Genomic DNA, 20,165 nt, shown 5'->3' with positions numbered 1-20,165 from the left:
GTACTGGCAGCAGACGCATCCCCTTTTGGAATTGGGGCGGTCCTTAGTCACAGACTCCCCCAATGTGCGCCGAGGCCCCCATTGCCTTCTTCTCCAGGACGCTCTCGGCCACGGAGCGAAATTACAGCCAAATAGACAAGGAAGCCCTAGCAGCTGTTGCGGCCGTGAAAAGTTTCACGAATTCCTTTTGGCCATTTCTTGAACTGGTCACCGACCATAAGCCCCTCCTGGGCCTGCTGGCCGGCGACAAACAGACACCTCAAGTCCTTTCCCCTAGAATGACAAGGTGGACACTTTTCCTAGCGGCCTACTCATACAAACTTATTCACCGCCCGGGCAAAACTCTATCCACGCCGACGCCTCAGTCGCTGCCCCTTACCGCTCCGGCTGAAGACCCAGCTCCTGTCAACGCCATTTTTGAAATCACCCAGTTGGACCTGCCCATCACCGCCCTTGACATCGCCGCTAAAACCAAGGCAGACCAAACGCTCGCCCAGGTGCTCGACTGGGTGAGGAGGGTGGCCGGGAGGCAACGTTGATAACAAATTCGCACCCTTTAAGACTCGCATGCAGGAGCTGTCCAGTTTGCAGGGTTGTCTACTGTGGGGCACTCGAGTGGTCATTCCGACCTCGCTGCGTACCAGTCCTGGAGCGTTGCACGAGGACACCCCGGCATTGTGAGAATGAAGGCATTAGCACGCAGCTACGTGTGGTGGCGGGTCTAGACGAGGACATTGTCAATTGGGTAAGTTCCTGCAGCATTTGCCAGGAATCCCGTCCTGCTCCCCCCATACGCCACCCCTACCAGATGGGAGAGCGCCAACGCCCCCTGGTCTAGAATCCATATCGATCTGGCAGGCCCGTGCATGGAAAGATGTTCCTAGTGGTGCGTGGACGCTTATTCCAAATGGATAGATGTGGCACAGCTATCCACGACCACCACACTAGCAATCACCAATGTTTTAACGCGCCTGTTAGTTACACATGGACTACCCGACTCCATTGTCTCCGATAATGGCCCACAGTTCGCATCAGTAGAATTCAGCCGTTTTGCTGCCAACCTGGGCATTCGCCACATTTTCACAGCCCCATTTCACCCTGCCAGTAATGGGTTGGCTGAAAGGGCATCAGGACCACCAAAGAGGCCCTCGCTAGGTTTGGCAGGGATGACTGGCACCACAAACTCGCACGGTTCCTGATGAGCCAGCACTCAACCCCTGTGCAGTCACCAATAAGTCCCCAGCGGAACTTCTGATGGGCCGGCGCCTGAGGACTGTATTGGACAGATTGCACCCACAATACTGCCCTGACTCTCCCTCGCTTCTACGTCAGGGTTAGACATTTTTTGTTACAGGAACCGATATTCGCAAGAATTTCGCCAGGGGACCCACTTTGGATTCCAGGCAAGGTCATCGCCATCACCGGGCCGAGATCGTATAGAGTCAGGCTGGAGGATGGTCGCGTCTGGAGGAGACATATAGACCAGCTTAGAAGGCGCCTCAGCACCCTTGCCAACAAGAATCCAGAGTCTCCAGTCGAGGGGAACCGCCTCATCCGCCGCCCAGCCACATTGCCCAGCGACCAGTCTGCACCAGCGGTCGTTCACGGTCAGCCAAACTCGGACAACAGCGCCCAGAGAGTTGACCAGCCTGGACCCAACCCACGAGCTCGACCCCAGTAACCAACCCGGTGGTTCCCGAGGATGCCCAGTCCAGAGAGAGTGTTAGCGACACTATGCCGGCTCAACCATCACAGACTGGTACCGAACTGACAGACAATGTTCCCGAGTTGCGCCGTTCCGGGTGCCAACACAAACCCCCCGTCTACCTCAAGGACTATGCATGTTCGCATCTGGGGGAAGGGGTGTTATGTCCTGAGGACTCAAGGAGTTCTCACTCAGGTCCACTCACTTTACGTGGGCGTTATTCCCCCATTCCCATTGGTTGGCTCTTCCCAGCAGCCAGCTATAAAAGCAGGCTGCGGGGTCCAACTCGGCTGCTGATTGCTGCGAGCCAGTTCCAGGCTTGGCAAGCACGGTCAGCCCTTTATTGTAAAATAAAGTATTGTTGCACTCATGCTCTGGTTCAGCCTCTCATTGCTCAAACAAAATACTTAGAGAAGAAGGGGAAGGCAACAGACTAAGAAAAAGAGAGCCTAGAACAAGAAATGAAACAAGAAATGCCTCATACAGTCAGTGACACTGATAGAGAAATCAGTTTATTTTCAGTCAATATCAATGGTTTAAATCTATCATCAAAAAGAAAACAGATATTTGAGAAACTTAAAAAACAAAATGCTGACATAACTTGAATCCAAGAAGTGCATATTCCAGACAATCAAGCAGACCTCTTAAAGAATATAAATTTGGGTAGAATGTACTTGGCACTTGCAAACAGAACAAAAAAGGGGTACTGTAGTATACGTAAAAGATTGGTTGCAACATAAAAAAAATATACAAAGATCAAGAAGGGAGAATGCTCTTTATAGAAATAAATGTAAATCAGAAAAAGATGTCATTTGTCACAATATATGCCCCGAATACAAACCAAAAAGACTTTTATAATAGGCTTCACCATAAGATAATAGAATTTGAGTATGCTAATGTACGCATTGTAAACTATAACGCAGTCCCAGACAAAGATAAACCGCAGCCCACTGGTTGGCGACCGCTGATCTAGTCCAACCCCCCACCTCAGCGGGGTTCCCTACACCATTTCTGACAAGTGGCAGTCCAAATTCTTCTTGAAAGACTCAAGTGATGACGCTCCCACAATTTCTGAGGGCAAGCTATTCCATTGGTTGATTGTTCTCACTGTCAGAAAGTTTCTCCTTATTTCCAGGTTAAATCTCTCCTTGTCCAGTTTCCATCCATTATTCTTTGTTTGGCCTTCATGTGCTTTAGAAAATAGCTTGACCCTTTCCTCTCTGTGGCAGCCCCTCAAATTTTGGAACACTGCTTTCATGTCTCCCCTGGTCCTTCTCTTCACTAGACTAGCCATGCCCAGTTCCTGTAACTATTCCTCGTATGTTATCATCTCCAGTCCCCTAATCATCCTGGTTGCACTTCTCTGCACTCTTTCTAGAGTCCCAATATATTTTTTATAGTGTGGTGACCAAAACTGGATGCAGTACTCTAGGTGTGGTCTTACTAAGGATTTATAGAGTGGTATTAGTACCTCACTTGATCTTGATTGTATCCCTCTATTAATGAAATTAGGATTGCATTAGCTTTTTTGGCTGCTGTTGCAATTGCTGGCTCATATTTAACTGGTTGTCCACTAAGACTCCAAGATCCCTCTCAGAGTTACTGCTATTAAGCCTGGTTACACCCAGTCTATATGTATACTTTTGGTTTTTTCTTGTGTAAGTGTAGTACTTTACTTTTCTCTACAGTGAATTTCATTTTGTTAGATACAGCCCAGTGTTCGAGTCTGTCAAGATCCATCTGGATCTTGAGTCTATCTTCTTGGGTATTAGCTATTCCTGCCAACTTCGTATCATCTGCAATTTGGTACATTCCCCTTCTATTCCCTCATTTAAGACATGAAGATTTAATGAAGATTTTGAAGAGTAATGGGCCTAAGATGGGATCTTGTGGCACCCCACTGCTTACTTCCCTCCATGTAGACTTAGACCCATTAAGGACTACTCGTTGAGCATGATTTGTCAGCCAGTCGTGAATCGATCTTGTGGTGATGCTATCTATGCCATGTTTTTCTAGCTTACCAAGAAGTAGGTTGTGGTCTACTTTGTAGAATGCCTTGCTGAAATCTAAATATATTATGTCCACAGTATTTCGCTGATGTATAATTTAGTCACTAAGTTGAAGAATGAAATAAGATTGGTTTGGCATGATCTGTTTTTAACAAACCATGCTGACTGCTAGTTATTATTTTAGTTGTTTCTTGATGTTGGCAGATCTGTTTTTTTTAATTATCTTTTCCAATATCTTTCTGGATATTTATGTTTGGCTGATTGGGTCTGTAGTTTCCTGGATCTGTTTTTTTCCCTTTTTTGAAGATGGTAACCACATCAGCTCTTTTCCAGTCCTCTGGTAGTTCCCCAGGCTCCAGGATTTTTGTGGTTAGTGTTTATGATATGATCTCTGCCAGCTCCTTTAAAACTCTGGGATGTAATCTGTCAGGTCCCGGTGATTTGTGTTCATCAAGATCAGACAGGTGTTCTCTTACTATTTTTTGCCTATTTTAAATGTTATTTCTAATCTGTCTTTTAGACTTTTGTTTTTGGTAGGTTGGGCTATAGTTTCTTTTTGCGTGAAGACCGATGCAAAGAATGAGTTAAGCAGCTCTGCTTTCTCTCTGGTCAGTCTGTTGTTTCCTTGCCGTCTTCTCTCCTTAGTGAACAGACTGTTTCTTGGCTTTTTTCTTGTTATGTTGGAAGAAACTCTTTTTTTATTATTATCTTTGACTTTTTTTGCAAGTCTTTGTTCATTCTGAGCCTTTGCTTTCTAGACTTTGTCTTTGCAGATTCTGTGTATCTGCTGATATTTTGCCTTAGTTGTGTGTCCCTCTTTCCATTTTTTGTACTTGTCCTTTTTGTCTTTCAATTTGTCAGAGAGATCTCTGTGCAGGATTTCTTGTTTTTCTTTCTCAGTGGTAATATGCTGGTCTGGGCTTTTTTGACCATACTTTTTAGAGTTTTTAGAGTTTCCCAAGATTCCTGAGTTGTTTTCCCCTTTAGGATTTTCATCCAAAGAATCTTTCCCAAGTTCTCTCTGAATTTAAAATCTAAGAGTCTGGTGTCATTATGTTCAATTGCTTGTGTTTGTGTTATGTTGAATTATAACATGGTCACTCTCATCCAAGGTATGACATGGTCATTCTCATCCAAGGTTTTCCAATTGATATCAGGGTAATTACTATTGTAATGTGTTTCCTATATATATTTGTTAGTTGGTTGGCAAAAAGGACAACTATTTTTTCTGTTTGATTAGGTGGCCTATAATATACACCTATGGCCATATCATTCTTTTTTCCTTTTATATTGACCCAATATAAAGGAGGTTTTCATCTTTAGTTTCATGCATATCTGTAGCAATATAGTGGTCCTTTATATACAGTGCAACTCCAGTTCCTCTTTCACGGGGCTTGTTTTTTTGGGAAGAGTTTGTATCCTTCTATCAGTATGTTCCAGTCATGGGTTTCATCCCACCAGGTTTCTGTTATTCCAACTATATCATATCTACATTCACGTATTAATAGTTCAAGTTCACCCTGTTTTACCCCCAGACTTTGTGCATTTGTATATAGGCACTTGAGATCTTTATGCTTCCTATGTCTCCTTTTTGGTGTTTGTGTTTGTCTTCCTTCCCATCCCTCCTTATACATTATTTGATTTTCTTTGTAGGGTTTTTGCTTGGCATTAGGTCCTGAAGATCCTAAGGATTGGTCACCCACCACTCAATTTTAGTTTAAAGCCCTCCTGATAAGTTGAGCCAGTCACTTTCTGAAAACATTCTTCCCACTCTTTGTGAGGTGCAAACCACCCCTTGCCAGAAGCCCATCATGGAGATTATATAGACCATGGTCCAGGAACCCAAAGTTTTTTTGGTGACACCAACCCTTTAGCCAGTAGTTCACTTCTAAAATTCTCTGTTCTGTTACTGGATGTTGTCCTTTCGTTGGCAGTATAGATGAAAAAACGACTTGATCATCTAAGTCTTTCTTGCCTAGCTGCTCATAATCACTCAATATTGTTTTCAAGTCCTTTTTTGTGTCATTTGTCTCTACATGTAGTAGTAGGAAAGGGTAGTAGTCTGTGGGCCTAATTATTTTGGTTAGTTTATCAGCCACATCTTTGATTTTTGCTCCAGGGAGATAACATACCTCTCTAGAAGGCATGTCCAGTATGCAGATGGCTGGTCTTGTTCCTTTGAGAATAAAATCTCCTATCATGAACACTCACATTCCTTTTTTAGGGGGTGCAGTCTGGGATGCTTTTCTGTTTATCCCAGGTGAGTTTGATGTGACTTTTTTTAGAGATGTTGGATGATGCCTTTTTTTTTGCATGTTTTCTTTGAGGGGGACGTTGTGGGTCTGAGTATTTTCAACTGGGGGGAAAATCTGTTGCTCAGTTTTAATGGAGATGCTTCTGATTGGGTTAGACTGGGCAGCAGGGGTTTGTTAGATATGTGCTGCTTCTTTCTTTGATTATTGTGTTTCCTTCTATGTGTGACATGCCTCCATTTGTCTTCCTCCAAGGGTTTATCATCAGGAAAAATCACAAATGATGATCATGTGACTGCAGAATGCTTGATTACTAAAAGCTCAAGGACTGATCGTAAATCCCCCTTGTACAGTGCTGTCATAACTGGTAACAGTTGGGACTGGAAGTTTGATCATGCCCTGTGACAGACCCTCCAGTCCTGGCAGATGGTTGTCTGTGTAAGCTGAAATGGAGCAGCTGGAGGGGAGGGAAGAATGGAAGGAGAAAGCATGGACCTCCCTCGGCACAATGCTTGACAATACACAAAACAATGGTGCACATATATCAGTGCAAGTGTGCCGAAGGCAGGGCTTTTTGGCTGGCGCGATCAAATTTCTAACCGAAAGAGCAAGCTGGGCTGGGAAAAAGGTGAGGCACAGCAGAGCAACCACAGGTGAGGTAGCCATCGAAAGCGGCCAGGGCATGTTGGTGTGAGGGTGCTGAAGGCAGGGCTTTTTGGCTGGCTCACACACTCTCTCCCAGAATGATGGTGGCGCAACTGAAGGGGAGAAGCCAGTGAAGGTGCTGTTTACAGAGCAGACTGACTGGCAGTCCCTCACTGTGCAGCTCTTCCCGCTCGGGATGAAAGGAGGGGGATACCTGGAGCTTCTTTTCTGATGCCAGTCACATACATGCACCCCCGGACACACAGTCAGGTGGTACAGGCTAGCCTTATTTTCCTAAGGTCATAGATCTGAGGCGATTCGCTCTGTGCCAGGCAGGAGCCACCTAGCAAGGAGGGTAAAGAGCCCCCTTGAGGTCAGCAGTAGCAGTAGGGGCAGCTGTTCCATAGCCAGTACGGCACCTGCCATGGCCGAAAAGTGTCCCAGCAGCAGCAGGGCCAGCAGCTGGGCTTGCAGAGGCCAGGGCGGACTGAGAGTTTGGCCAGCAGGGACCATGAGAGCAGCAGCAGGGCAGCAGCCAGAGCCGGGGTCAGGCAGCGCAGTGGCAGGTTGTGCAACAGCAGTATAGACATTGTGAGGAGCCACTCCTGCCAATGCCTCTTGGTCTGGCTGAAGAGCAGCCTGGCCCAGATGCCATCAGGCCCCCAAGAAGCAGCAGGTGCAGCAGGGCAAGCACCCAGGCCTTGGAGCTGACAACAACCTTTGAAATCAATCCAGGGAAGAACGGACAGCTTCTTCCCTTTCAGCCCCTTCTGCTTTTGCTGAAAGAACCAAGTGGCAATTGCTCAGGGAGAAAAGAAAGGGGTTTTTTTTTTTGAAGAAATCTTCCTCCCCCCACACCCAATGTGAGCAACATCAGCTGTCCATGCCCACCATCCCACCCTCTGCTGATGATACCATTAGGGCTAATTTTGGGGGTAGGTCATATGGTACTACTGATTCAATCCAAAACTACATTGGTTCTTTTGGCAATTATAGCACATTGCTGGCTAATGTTTAATCTGTGGTCTACAAAAATTCCCAGATCTTTCTTGCAAGTATTATTGTTAAGCTGGCTATTGGCTTTTTCTGCCTAAATGCAGAACTTTACATTTCTCACCACTGAACAACATTTTATTGGAGGGATCCAGTTCAAACTTATCAAGATCTTTTGAAATCTTAAGTTGTCTTCTGAAATATTAATTACCTGCTCGTCGTCTGCTTTGGGCCTGGCAAATTTTCTGGACATCACTTTAACTCCCCCCCACCAATGTCTTATGTAGATGATAAAGAGTACTGGGGCCAGGATAAAATTTTGGAATCCCTACTTTATATTTTCCTCCATGTGAACATAGACCCATTAAATATCATATGTTGGATATGGTTCATTTGGTAGTGGCATCAACATCAAATATTGTTATAATTTATCAAGAAAAGGGTTATGTTCTAATATTAATGGATATAAGTATAACTATCAGGCTATGCCCAAGGACAACATAGATCAAAAGTTCAGTATTTTATCTGCTTATATCCAATAGACAAATCTTGCCAGGCTAAACCTATACTACACTCACCCTAACCGATATATCTTGGGTGATTATAGGTACTGGGTATCTTAAATATTTTCCAGTATCTCGATTCCAGCTCCAAGTTGTGCTTTCTCTTGTCTTCTCCTACTCCTTGAAATATGCTCCCTCCTTCCTGGAAAATTGCCACTTCATTATAATCTAATACATTATCACATTACCACCCCTTCTTTGATACAATCCATTACAATAAGCTTGAGAGACAGGAGAAAGAGCCACAGTCTAGACAAAGATCTAATAAGCAAAATGTCAATGTCCTGACTGACAAACCCAAACCAAGCCTGCAAGCACTATTGAGACGATCCAATCTCTTTATGCAAAACTTTACTGAATACATCATTTCAGCACATATTGAAAGCAAAACCAGTTCCACTTAATTCCCATGTTTTTCGCATAAAGAATAGTCCCTTCCCTCCTCAATGTGCAGGTCATATTGTCCAATTAGGTGTCTGGGTATTGTTATAGAAACCTGTCCAAGTCTATGTCATCCATATGGTTAGATGACCTTGGTTCCCATGGGATGAATTCTTGCTGTCGCCTGGAACTCCAAACCTAATCTTTCCTCCCCCCACCCCAATTTTGTGGCGAGCTAAGAAGCAAAAATGGCTGTAACCGCATAATCAAACTTTGAACTTAAGTCGGACTCCCCTAGCATGTGGAAGGTACCTGGAAAATAGTAAACCCATTGTCACAGACGTTGTCGGAACTGGAACCCGACACCCATATTAATTACATCAGGGGTCCCCAACCCCACTAGGAAAGGGGCCCAGCATTTTTGGAATATTTTTCATGGAATCTCCTTATGACCCAGTTTGCCTTCATATTCTGGGCTTTAACCCACCATGCTTCTGACATTGAGTAATCCTTCCATTGTACAAAGTACTGGAGTTTCCCCTTATATAGTATGAATCCAACACTTGTTTAACTTCATAATGCATTTCATCCCGCACTATTATGGGACCTGGAGCCTCTTTCACCATTGGTCTTAGCCTTGATCCCACCACTGGCTTAAGCAAACTACAATTAAACACTGGGTGCGCGTTTCCCAATATTCAGGGTAGCTTGAGTTCCACTGTGACTGGGTTTATGACCAGGGTAGCCTTAATTTAAGATGCTTTGTAGATAGATACATTTTGTTCCCTATATAGAATTTTGTCCCCTATATAGAATTTCCCTTGGTGCAATTGCTTCTTGTCTGCCTGGATTTTTTTTGACTCTCAGTTGCTTTAGCTAATGCTTTCTTCATGTTTCCCCAGGCACTTGGGAAGAAACCTACCCATCCAGTTAAACTTACTGACATGGAGGGTTCCCTAGGGTATTCTGGCATGTGCACAAATTCTATTCCCATTGCTTCTTAAAAGGAATAGGTCCCATTCTGCTATGTACAGCATTATTGTAGGCCACTTCAGCAACTGGCAGGATTTCTGTCCAGTTAGATGGTTGACATAGCAATGCAGGTATCGTTCCACCATTTCGTTAGTACGTTCAGAGCCCCATTCATACTTGGATGAAAAGCTGAGCTGAGTCCCTGGGATGACCTATTAGCTTTATGAACTTCCTCCAAAATTTGACTTTGATTTGGACCTCCCTGATAATTCATTTCAGCACCCCATGTAGCTGGTAGATGTGCTGCCGGAACAACTTAGCCAATTTCTGGACTGATGGGAGGCTTGAGCAAGCTATGAAGTGAGCTTGCTTGGAGAACAAATCAATTACTGTCCAAATTACAGTATTTTTCCCACTTTCTGAGAGTTCAAATATAAAATCCATGTCTATTTCTTCCCAAGTTAGTATTGGCTCCACCACTTGTTGCAAACCGCCCATCTTTTTTTCATAGCCGTATACACTGTACAACTCTTTACATAGCTCTCTATGTCCTTCTTCATTCCTGGTCACCAAAACTATCGTTTGGCTAATGTAAAGTCATTAAGAATCCGAAGTGGCCAGCTTGCTTGGTATCATGGTTCCGTTTCAGAATCTGTACTCACAGGCTGCTAGGGACATATAACTTATCCCCTCAAGATTAGCTCCCTCCCCATGGGCTCCAAACCAGGTATTGGTTCATAATTTCCTCATTGGTTCATAGTTCCTGTCAATGCAATCTGGAATCTGACAGCTTTTTTCTCACCTGCTGTCTTGTGCCACTCGCTGCTTCATGGGGATGATTGCATTCATTACCTCCTGATTGCTTTTGTATTGCGGCAGGCAGAACAGGACATGTTGCATGTTACCCCATTTTTCCAAATCTGACTTAATTTGTTGTTTCAATTTATAATAGTTATCTTCCTTAATTCTTTCCACATCTAGCCATTAACTGAATCCCCAAATATTTCATTTTCTTTGTGATCTGGGTATCTAGTCTATCATTAACTCTCTTTTCTGTTTCTCTGACACATTTTTTGGAGAGTTTTATGTTTGGGAGGGATTGGAGCTTTTAAAGTTGCCTTGGGGGCTGGTGCCAGACATACAGCTATTTGCTGGACTTCCTGGCCACACTGGAAGCACAAACCGGATTTGCATCTTGGGGCTTCTGGAAGGCTGGAGTCAATGCAGACAGTGGTATCCTTCTCAATGAGTGCCACTCCTGCCTCTTTTATGGCGGGCTTTCACTCCCCCCATGCCTCTTGTCTTCTTTTATTTCAAGCTCCACCACCGGCGCTAGTCAATACAGTCACAAATCCAGTCAGGTATTTCCTGGGTAGGCAGGTGTGATACAACTCCCGATTCAAGCCATCTCTAAAATAGAATCAAATAGAATTGAATAGAAGGGACCTTGGAGATCTTCTAGTCTAGCTTCCTGCTCAAGTAGGAGAACCTATACTATTTCAGATAAGTGACTGTCTAGTTTCTTCTTAAAAACTTCCAGTGATAGAGTGCCCACAATTTCTGAAAACAAGCTATTTCACTAGTTAATAGTCCTCACTGTTAGGAATTTCTCCTTAATTCCAGGTTGCTTCTCTCTTTGATTAGTTTCCAATCATTGTTTCTTGTCCTACTCTCTGATGCTTTGTATAATTTGACTGCCTCTTCTTTGTGGCAGCCCCTGAATACTCACAATTACTGTTTTTTGAACCAGGTCTCACCTAATCTGTACTTATACCTTTGATTTATCCTGCCTAAATGTAAAACTTTGCTTTTCTCCACATTAACATTCATTTTGTTGGCTAGAGCCCATTGTTCAACTTGGTCAACATTTTTTTAGATCCTTCGCTTGTCTTCAAGGGTGTTGGCTATTCCTGGCAGTTAAGTGTCATCTGCAAATTTGATGAGCTCCCCTTCTATCCCCTCATCTAAATCATTTAGAGTACTGGATCTAAGATGGAGCCTTGTGGTACCCCCATTGCTTACATCTCTCCATGTGCATATGGTAACATTAAGGACACCTCATTGAGTACAGTTTGTCATCCAGCTACAATCCATGATGACAATGGTAGACCAGCAGCTGCTCTGGCTGATGCCCGAGTTTCCCTGTGATCCGCCAGAACTCACAAACTCCATTACCAGTTGATTTCCTTGCCTATTGGTGTGACTCTGCCCACTGGACTTGGGTGTCATCCTCAAACCTGGCTCTGAGCTCTGCCAGGAAAGCACCAGGATTCCCTAATTCTGGCGCCTCTTCATTGTGAAGCTCCGTCACCAAATCTGCTGCTTCCTGCTTAATGTTAGTGACAATGGCATTTACCATTGTCACCTTGTCGGGGTAAGCCAAAGCCTATCAGTCCAGGTATGCCGACACCTGGTTTTGGAAAAAAGTTATTTTTTCAGTCAAATGTAGCTTTCATTGGCGAAGGATTCATGGGGTGGGAGCACCCCAGTGTCCTGAACCCAGCCAGGTACAGGAGAGTATGGGAAGGGCTGGGCGCCATTCACCGCCAGTTGTGGTGGTAGCCAACTAGTGCAGCATGCAGACAGACTGGTGGCTCAGAACAGTCTTACAGCTCCTTGTCTTGGGCCAGAATTGGGCAAAGGCAGGGCCCTTGCTGGATACCAGCAGCCCTGACAGAAGCCAACGGACTCGGCCCTAGATGCAACAAGGGCATCAGGGCTGGCAGGGCCACTTAAGCCAGCAGCACCATCATTCGCCCATTCCACTCTGCCACTTCCATAGAGCCAGGCAGAGGTGGAGGCGATCTCAACATGCCACCCATTCCGTCCCACCACTTTTTGCATAGTTGAAGAATAGTTCCTCCCCTCCTTCCAATTAGTGCCAGTCACATTATCCAATTAGGTGTCTGGGTATTGTTAGAGATGACTTTGGTTCCTATGGAATAATTTCTTGTTGTTCCTTGAAACTGGCATTCCTAATCTAATCTTCCCCCCTCCTGTTCTGTGGCAAGCTGAGAAGCAAAAATGGCTGCAACAGCATAATCACACTTTGAACTTGAGACAAAATTGGAGTTCAAGGTAAGAATATAATTTGAGTAAATGTCTCAGAAATGAGAGCCCCTAGTTATCTGGAACATAAAGTGATAATTACATTTAGATTTGAATGATTTGGTTACTGTATTTGTCAATGGACTGTTTCCTATGTCAACAATATTGAATAACCCAGGCTATCGAACATCAAAAATATCTGCCATGCTATCCCGTCTTCTTTATATGAATGATCTGAAGCTGTATGAAAAAACACCATTTGAAATACTTTGTTTCCCCCCAAATAAGATCCACCCCCCAAAATAAGTCCTAGTTTGTTTTTTGGGAGGGTTAGGTCTAATATAAGTCTTACCCCAAAAATAACCCCGAGAGGGATGGATGTGGAAAAGACAGTGAGTGGGTGGGGAACCAATGGTGTCTGGCCACAGCCTGCTGGCCCCTTGGCAAAGCACAAATACCATTAATTCCAAATACGGAGGCAGAAGCAGGGGGGAGAAGGCAGGCAATTCAGACATGCTGCATAGTTGTCTGACTCACAGGAGATTCAGGGAGGCTTGCACGGTGGCAGTAGCAGCAGGCACATGCATGGGAGATCGGGGAGGCAGGCAATCCCAACGCCTGATGCAGGTGTCTATTCGATGTGGCTGCATACAAGCCAAGAGATGGTGGGACAGAATGGGTGGCATGTTGAGATTGCCTCCACCTCTGCCTGGCTCTGCTACACACTTTTCGCCCAGAGGGAGACAAAGCTTTTTCTGCTTGCAAAGGGGATGCTAGCATCACCTCCAGATGGATTCACAATTGGCTGACAAATCATACTCAACAAGTAGTCCTTAATCAGTCTAAGTCTACATGGAGGAAAGTAAGCAGTGGGGTGCCACAAGATTCTGTCTTAGGCCCAGTACTCTTCAATATCTTCATAAAGAACATAGATGAGGGAATAGAAGGAGAACTTACCAAATTTGCAGATGATACTAAGCTGGCAGGAATAACTAATACCCAAGAAGATAAAGCTCAAGATCCAGATAGATCTTGAAAGACTCGAACACTCTGCCCTATCTAACAAAATGAAATTCAATGTCGAGAAAAGTAAAGTTCTACACTTAGGCAAGAAAAACCAAACATACACCTATAGATTGGGTGAAACCAGGCTTAATAGCAGTAACTGTAAGAGGTATCTTGGAGTCTTAGTGGACAACCAGTTTCCAATGGATGGAAACTGAACAAGGAGAGATTTAACCTGGGAATAAGGAGAAATTTTCTGACAGTAAGAACAATCAAGCAATAGAATAACTTGCCTTCAGAAGTTGTGGGACCTTCCATCACTTGAGAATTTCAAGAAGAGATTGGGCTGCCATTTGTCAGAAATGGTGTAGGGTCTCCTGCTTAAGTGGGGGGTTGGATTAGATACAAGGTCCCTTCCAACTCTGTTAATCTGTTAATCTGCTGTTGTCAGCCCTGGTATAACTCTCTGAGGTTGGATCAGATTTCTCTCTCCCTGACCCCACCTCTCTCTCTCTCTCTCTCGGCTGTGGTGGGTGTCGTGCTGGCCACCAGGTGGATGTCCTTGCTGCTGCTGGCCTTGCAGGGACTCTTCATCCTCTTGGCAGTAATGTTCTCAGCAACCCTGCTGGGCTGCTCCTGCCTGGCATGGGGTGAGTGCTCCTAGATTGAAAACCTCTGTACCACCTTCGACTTGCCAGGGTGCCTTCACGAACGCTGCCGATGGAGCCAGGTAGCCTGTGCCACCTCACCTGCCGCCTTTGGGCTGCTGAATGCCTGCCCCCACACCTATTCGACGTTGCAGGTGCTGGGCTTACAGCTACACTGATCCTGGTACACCGGTACCTGGTACACTTGGCCCATTGCAGCCGCAGGCAAGCAGACATTGAGACAGACAGGGTGGGGTCAGCGGTAGTTATGCTCCCACTCCTGTCGGCCCCCATGCTCACTGCCTCCTACACTGGAAAAAAATAAGACACCCCCCCGCCGAAAATAAGCTCAAGTCCTTATTTTCCTTATTTTCAAACCCAAAAGAAAATAAGACCAGATCTTATGGTAAAAGAAACATGGGGAAACATGGTAGAATAACTGCTAACCATCATCTGTATATATAGTCAAGATATTGCAATGGAGTTTGGATTGGAGAAATGTGCCATACTCACTATCAAACAAGGAAAAATAATGAAAATTGAAAGAACCAAGAAGCCATTAAAATAATATTAATGGTCTGGCTGAAGATGATTACTACAAATACCTGGGTATCCTTCAAGCTCACAATATCAGGGCCACTGGAGTCAAGAAAAAGATTAGAGGGTGAAGAAGATGTTAAAGTCCAAACTCAATGGAGGAAATACCTGGGTAATTCCAATAATTAAATAGACAGCTGGAATAGTGGACAGGATTCAAGCACATTATTTTTCTGGTCTTCTTATTCAATGGATAAAAAGATCAGAAAAATAATGACAATGAATCATGTCCTTTATTCTCACAGAGCAGGGGTGGGATTCTACCAGTTCTCACCTATTCGCTAGAACCTGTTGTTAACTTTCTAAGCAGTTTGAAGAACCGGTTGTTGGAAGAAATATTTTGTTTTTTTTTCACTTTACAGGGCTAATCCTGTCAGGAAGGCAGGAAGGAAATATTCTGGTGTTGTTTCTAGCATAATCTTTATGCCCTGCTTACAGGGCATTAACTGTTATTACACTCTTGGGAGTAAGCCTAGACTTCCTGTCTCCAAAGTTTTTTTTTTCCTTTGCTGGGAAAGGGTTGTTTTAAGCTTTTTACACTGCTGTTGGGAGGAAATGCTCCCCTTTTGTAGTTCTTCCAGCCGGGATCAGCACTTTGAAGAAATAATTGAATAATGAAGCAGAGCTGCCAGAAAGAAGCTTTTAATGTCAGGGAATCAAGATGAATTACAATTAGGAAGGCTTCTTGGCTAGCTAGAAAGATTGACAATCAAAAGTGAGTTTACATACCCTTTCTGAGTTTTCATCTGAACCTGGTTTTTGATGAAGTTTAATTCTGTCCTTGGTGACATTTAATCCTGTGTTTATTGATGAAATAATTTTCCCTATTCAGCTTTGTTTGGAAGGAAAAAGGTTAATCTCTGTTCCTGAAAAGAAACTGGGTTGAGAAATCTGGCTAGTTCCTGTGTCTATTTGTCTGGTAATTGGTTTAACAAGCAACAGCTACTATTGTGATTTAATAATTTGTATTGTGTTTGAATGGTTGATTCCTGCCTGATGGTTTCTTTTTTTATCTGGGGAGGAGGTCTTCATTCACTGCTTTAGTGGTTCCTGGAACTGTCCTTTTGGGGTGTACTTCCAAGCGGCTGGATGCAACTTTGGCACTGATTTTTTTACTGCCTTTCTGGGGGGCATGTGACCTTTTCTTAAATCTGGATGATTTCCTTAGGATATCTTGTGAAGTGAGTGAGACCAGCTGGTATCTTTAAGTGGTGTAAATGGATCTAAGGATTGCTTTTCCTAGGTGTGCTTTTTCTGGAGAGTTTAAATGACTTCTCTGCTAAAGAGTTTCATTTTATGAGCAAGAGTTGGCTGCTGATAATTATTGCATTTTAACTATTTTAATTCCTCAACATGCTGGCACCCTGCCTGATTTGTAACTCTGGCTTGTAGGTATTTTTAATCTTATGTTTGGTATTTCGGATAACTTTAAGTGACATTTATGGCTACTTATTTTGTTTCTACTACTAGTAAAGAAAGTGAGAAAGTGAGTGAGAAATCATCATTTTTATAATTCCTGATATGGTGTGTGTGTGTAAAAGGCAGCACTGATTACTGATCATAACAGCACAAGAACAGGCACTAAGCACCAGATCCACAGAAGCAGAGATTTACCACACTAGATAGAACCCAAGGGGTAGATCAGTGTCTCTCAGCTGAAAATGTATGGACTTTAACTCCCAGAAATCTCCAGCCAGCCATCAAGGAATTTCCACAGAAGATTGTGAAAAATAATAGATCTAAGAATCTGTGGGAGTTCCAGACCCAGAAGGAAAGGCAGGCATTAGATAATTAACCAGACATTGAAATAGTAGACAATTTAATAGACAAAGACCAGGGTCAGGGTTCAGATGGAAGCCCTAATAAAATCATGAGCCTTGAGCCAAACTTCGAAATAAATCCAATTATTTATTAGGAGCAACATGTCGGCTCCTAATTATCCTAATGAAGCCAGCTTTGCCTCATGTAATTTACGGTGCACCTATGCCCTGTTTGCCCCCTCCCCCTGGGTGTGTCATAAATCACATTCTTCAACTGGAGGATCTTCATGGCTGGTGTATCATAAATCACGTAAAACGTAATCACTGAACCGGTAGTAACACCGGTCTTTACTTATATAACACCTGTCTTTACTTATATAATGATATTCTTCCAATTACTAATTTCTACCTTTATTATGTAGCCAATGGGAAAACAAAACCCAAGTTAAAAAGTATTCTGTCTTCTTTGTCCTTTATCTTTAATGTTCACCTATACATTTCTGCAGAGTCTAATATTTTTCTGATTATATTTTCATCTGCAAGTGTTTCCTCATTTTTCCAATATTGTGCAAATATAATTCTCACTTCTGTCAAAACATGTAATATTATATATACCTTCCCTTTATCATATTTTTCTGGCAGTATAACTAACAAAAATATTTCTGGTTTTAGGTCTATATGTTGTTTTATCATTTTCTCTAGCCCATGTATATATTTTCATGCAAAAATTTTTTGCCTTTGGACATGCCCACCACATATGGTAATAAGAGCCTGGTGTGTAGTTCATTTCCAACATTTGGTGGACATGTTTTAAAACATCTTTGCTAGTCTTGCCGGTAGCAAATGTAAAATATTTTATATAAGTTTTCCTTGTACGTTGTTACTTTTGCCAATTTATAATTTCTATCCCAGAGTTTTTGCCATTTGTCTAATTCTATTACATATCCAAAGTTTTTCGCCCATACTATCATTGTTTCTTTCACTTGTTCATCTCCCATTTTAAGGCTTAATAAATAACTATATATTTTCTTTATTAATTTTTTGTCTGTTCCTAATAGTGCTGTTGGTTCTTTATAAAAATCATACATTTTAACATCTTTCAAATATCTTGATTGTATCTGTAAATGTGGCCACCATGCTAGGACCACACCTTCATTTTGTAATTCCAGTTTAGTTTTAAGTTCCCCTTTCTCATTTAAAATATCTTTATACATTACAATTTTTTCCTATTTCCTATTCCTATTGTGTCTTAATGGCTTTGTCCTGGTATGGATCTTGAGTGAGGGCTAATACCATCACCCTGAGGTTGAAGGCCTTTTGTCTTGTAAATAGGCTGGCTCAGTCCTGTTGGGGCTATTAAGAAAGGTGGGGACTGCTCTACAAGAGCATGTTTCTCCTTTAGAGAAATATAATATTCTGCCTTTTTAAATATTTCCTAAAATATTTCATTCTTCTAGGAGAGGTGAGCGTGCTAAGTTTGTACAAGATGGTGCTTTTCCATGCAGCTTCAGTTCGTCCGTGTAGATAGGATTGTTTTGAAGGTGTTTTCGACATTTGATAGCCCTGCCCAGAGACTGTTCAATACTTGTTGACCAAGAAATCAATGCAATGACAAATGCAAGTGAGTCTTCTTGAATGATTCTTCTTGATATTAACCTCTCCAATGTATCACCATTGACCAGCATCTATATCTTCTATTGTGCCACTGATCTTTCCATAAAGCACCTAATGTTTCTATTGACTCCTGTTCTTTTTAGGCATTTGATCTGCAATCAGGACAGGGATGCAACCATTCTTGGCAGTAACTGTTTTAATAATGATATACTAAAATATGTTTATGTGTAAAATATAATTAGTATTCAGTTCTCTTTAGATAGCCACAAAAGAAGTAGTGGGCTGCTGAATGGTCAGTGAGGTTTGGGAGAACCCTTAGCTGTGATCTCTGGCTGGGACCGCCCACCCGCCTTTGTGCTATGCTTTCCCTAAATAACTAACTTTTCCCTCGCCCAGACTGCCTAGGTGGGTTCCATGCCGCCCTGCTGTACTCACCAGAGCTGCCTGAGTCGATTAGCTGCCTGTTTGAAGCTGCATTTCAGTCCCAAATTGTGCGCACTCACAACCAGCAAACCCCTTGTCAATGAAAATACAGCCCACCTCTGCACAAAAGTGATTGCTTATTAGATTTATTTAAATTGTGCATATAACTATAAATTCTTATAAGCAATGAATGTATAGCAGCAACCACACTGGCTTCGTAAAATTCGGGTTTATGAAAAAGACTACAGTGAACAGCCAATCAGCAGACATTCTTGCATTAAAATGTAATATACCCTTGATCACAAAAAGGTTCCTTGTGTCTGTTTTAGTGAAAGCTATATGGTTTGCCGTTTGTTTCTTCAACTAGCATATTCAATCTTATTCATAAAACTTTCTGTATTTTAGCAAGACAAAGAACTCTAGTAACTGCTTATATGAGCTTCAATATCCTAAATATTTTATACATATACATAAATTATTAGGACATATGTAGGAGAAAACAGATAAATTGAAAAAGAGTTTAGAAAAGATCCCATCATTTCAGTTAGAGAAATAAAACAAAGAATACATACACTCACACAGACACACACATAGACACTACATAATTAATAGTATATTTAGGCCCCAAATGAGATAAGCACATTGAAGAATGGACTAGATATATGCATAGAAGACTAACTCATCAATCACTCTTATATCAATGACTTATAGAGCCTCCATTATAATAGTGTTATGCTGTTGAATCATGGTTTCTATTCTTATACCGTACCATGTATTTCTTAGACAGACCCAAGCATGTTCTGTGAAAGATCTACCGTCTGTCTGATGGCATTCTTTTTTAAAGTAATGCATGGCTGAGATAATAAATCAAACTATACCTATTGCAAGAGAATACCAGCCAGTTTGCTTTCAATTACTTTAACTATAGCCCTTGAAACACCCAGAATGTAAACACATTTGTAAAAGGAGACTGCTAGTCTCAAATTATTTTGTTGTAAATATTACAGCAGTTAAACTATTCCATCAGTTTACAGTATATGTAAATGTTTACACAAGTTCTGAACAATAAAATATTTTCACATCACCAGCTTGGAAAGAATGAGGCACTGTCAAAGTTCATGAGACTTCTGAGTACTAATCCTATGTTACAAGATCAAACAAAACTATTGCAGATCATCTGGAAAGTTGCAGGGAATAGTAGGTTAAACAAATTATTGTTTAATGATAAACGTAACAAGGAAGATATACTGACTTGTCTGTATGTTCCTTCTAACAAGGTATCCAGATGTTGAAGTGGAGCCGGAGTTTTATCTTTAAACCTTGTCAGTAAACACCGTTCAATAGCTCTAAATTGTATGGCTCTTTCAGCTAATAGTTGCTCATACTTCATAGCATTCAAACGCAGCTATAATTAAGGAATCAAAGAAAGAGTTAATGGTATTCTAGAGCACAAAATATATGGTGCTACATTTACTGCACAAATCCAATTATTGCTTTTATATTGTCATTATGAAAGTTTAAAATTATACACTCATCATGAAATATATTAAT

The 20,165-nt window shown here is 42.4% G+C and overlaps 1 protein-coding gene across 6 annotated transcripts in view; it reads right to left on the bottom strand.

Annotated features, from left to right (window-relative positions):
• Window positions 1-20,165, bottom strand: part of BBS9 (Bardet-Biedl syndrome 9) — a 365,750-nt gene that overhangs the window by 176,760 nt on the left and 168,825 nt on the right. For all 6 annotated transcript variants that reach the window (XM_087917940.1, XM_087917939.1, XM_087917936.1 and 3 more), the window contains one exon: window positions 19,867-20,019. In XM_087917940.1, coding sequence (XP_087774066.1) covers window positions 19,867-20,019 — 153 coding nt within the window. The remainder of the gene's footprint in view (window positions 1-19,866; window positions 20,020-20,165) is intronic.

The sequence above is a fragment of the Pseudonaja textilis genome, chromosome Z (genome assembly GCF_049901715.1).
Source record: "Pseudonaja textilis isolate UNSWEBS1 chromosome Z, rPseTex1.2, whole genome shotgun sequence".
Taxonomy (NCBI): domain Eukaryota; kingdom Metazoa; phylum Chordata; class Lepidosauria; order Squamata; family Elapidae; genus Pseudonaja; species Pseudonaja textilis.
This window is presented reverse-complemented; position numbering and strand designations above follow the sequence as displayed.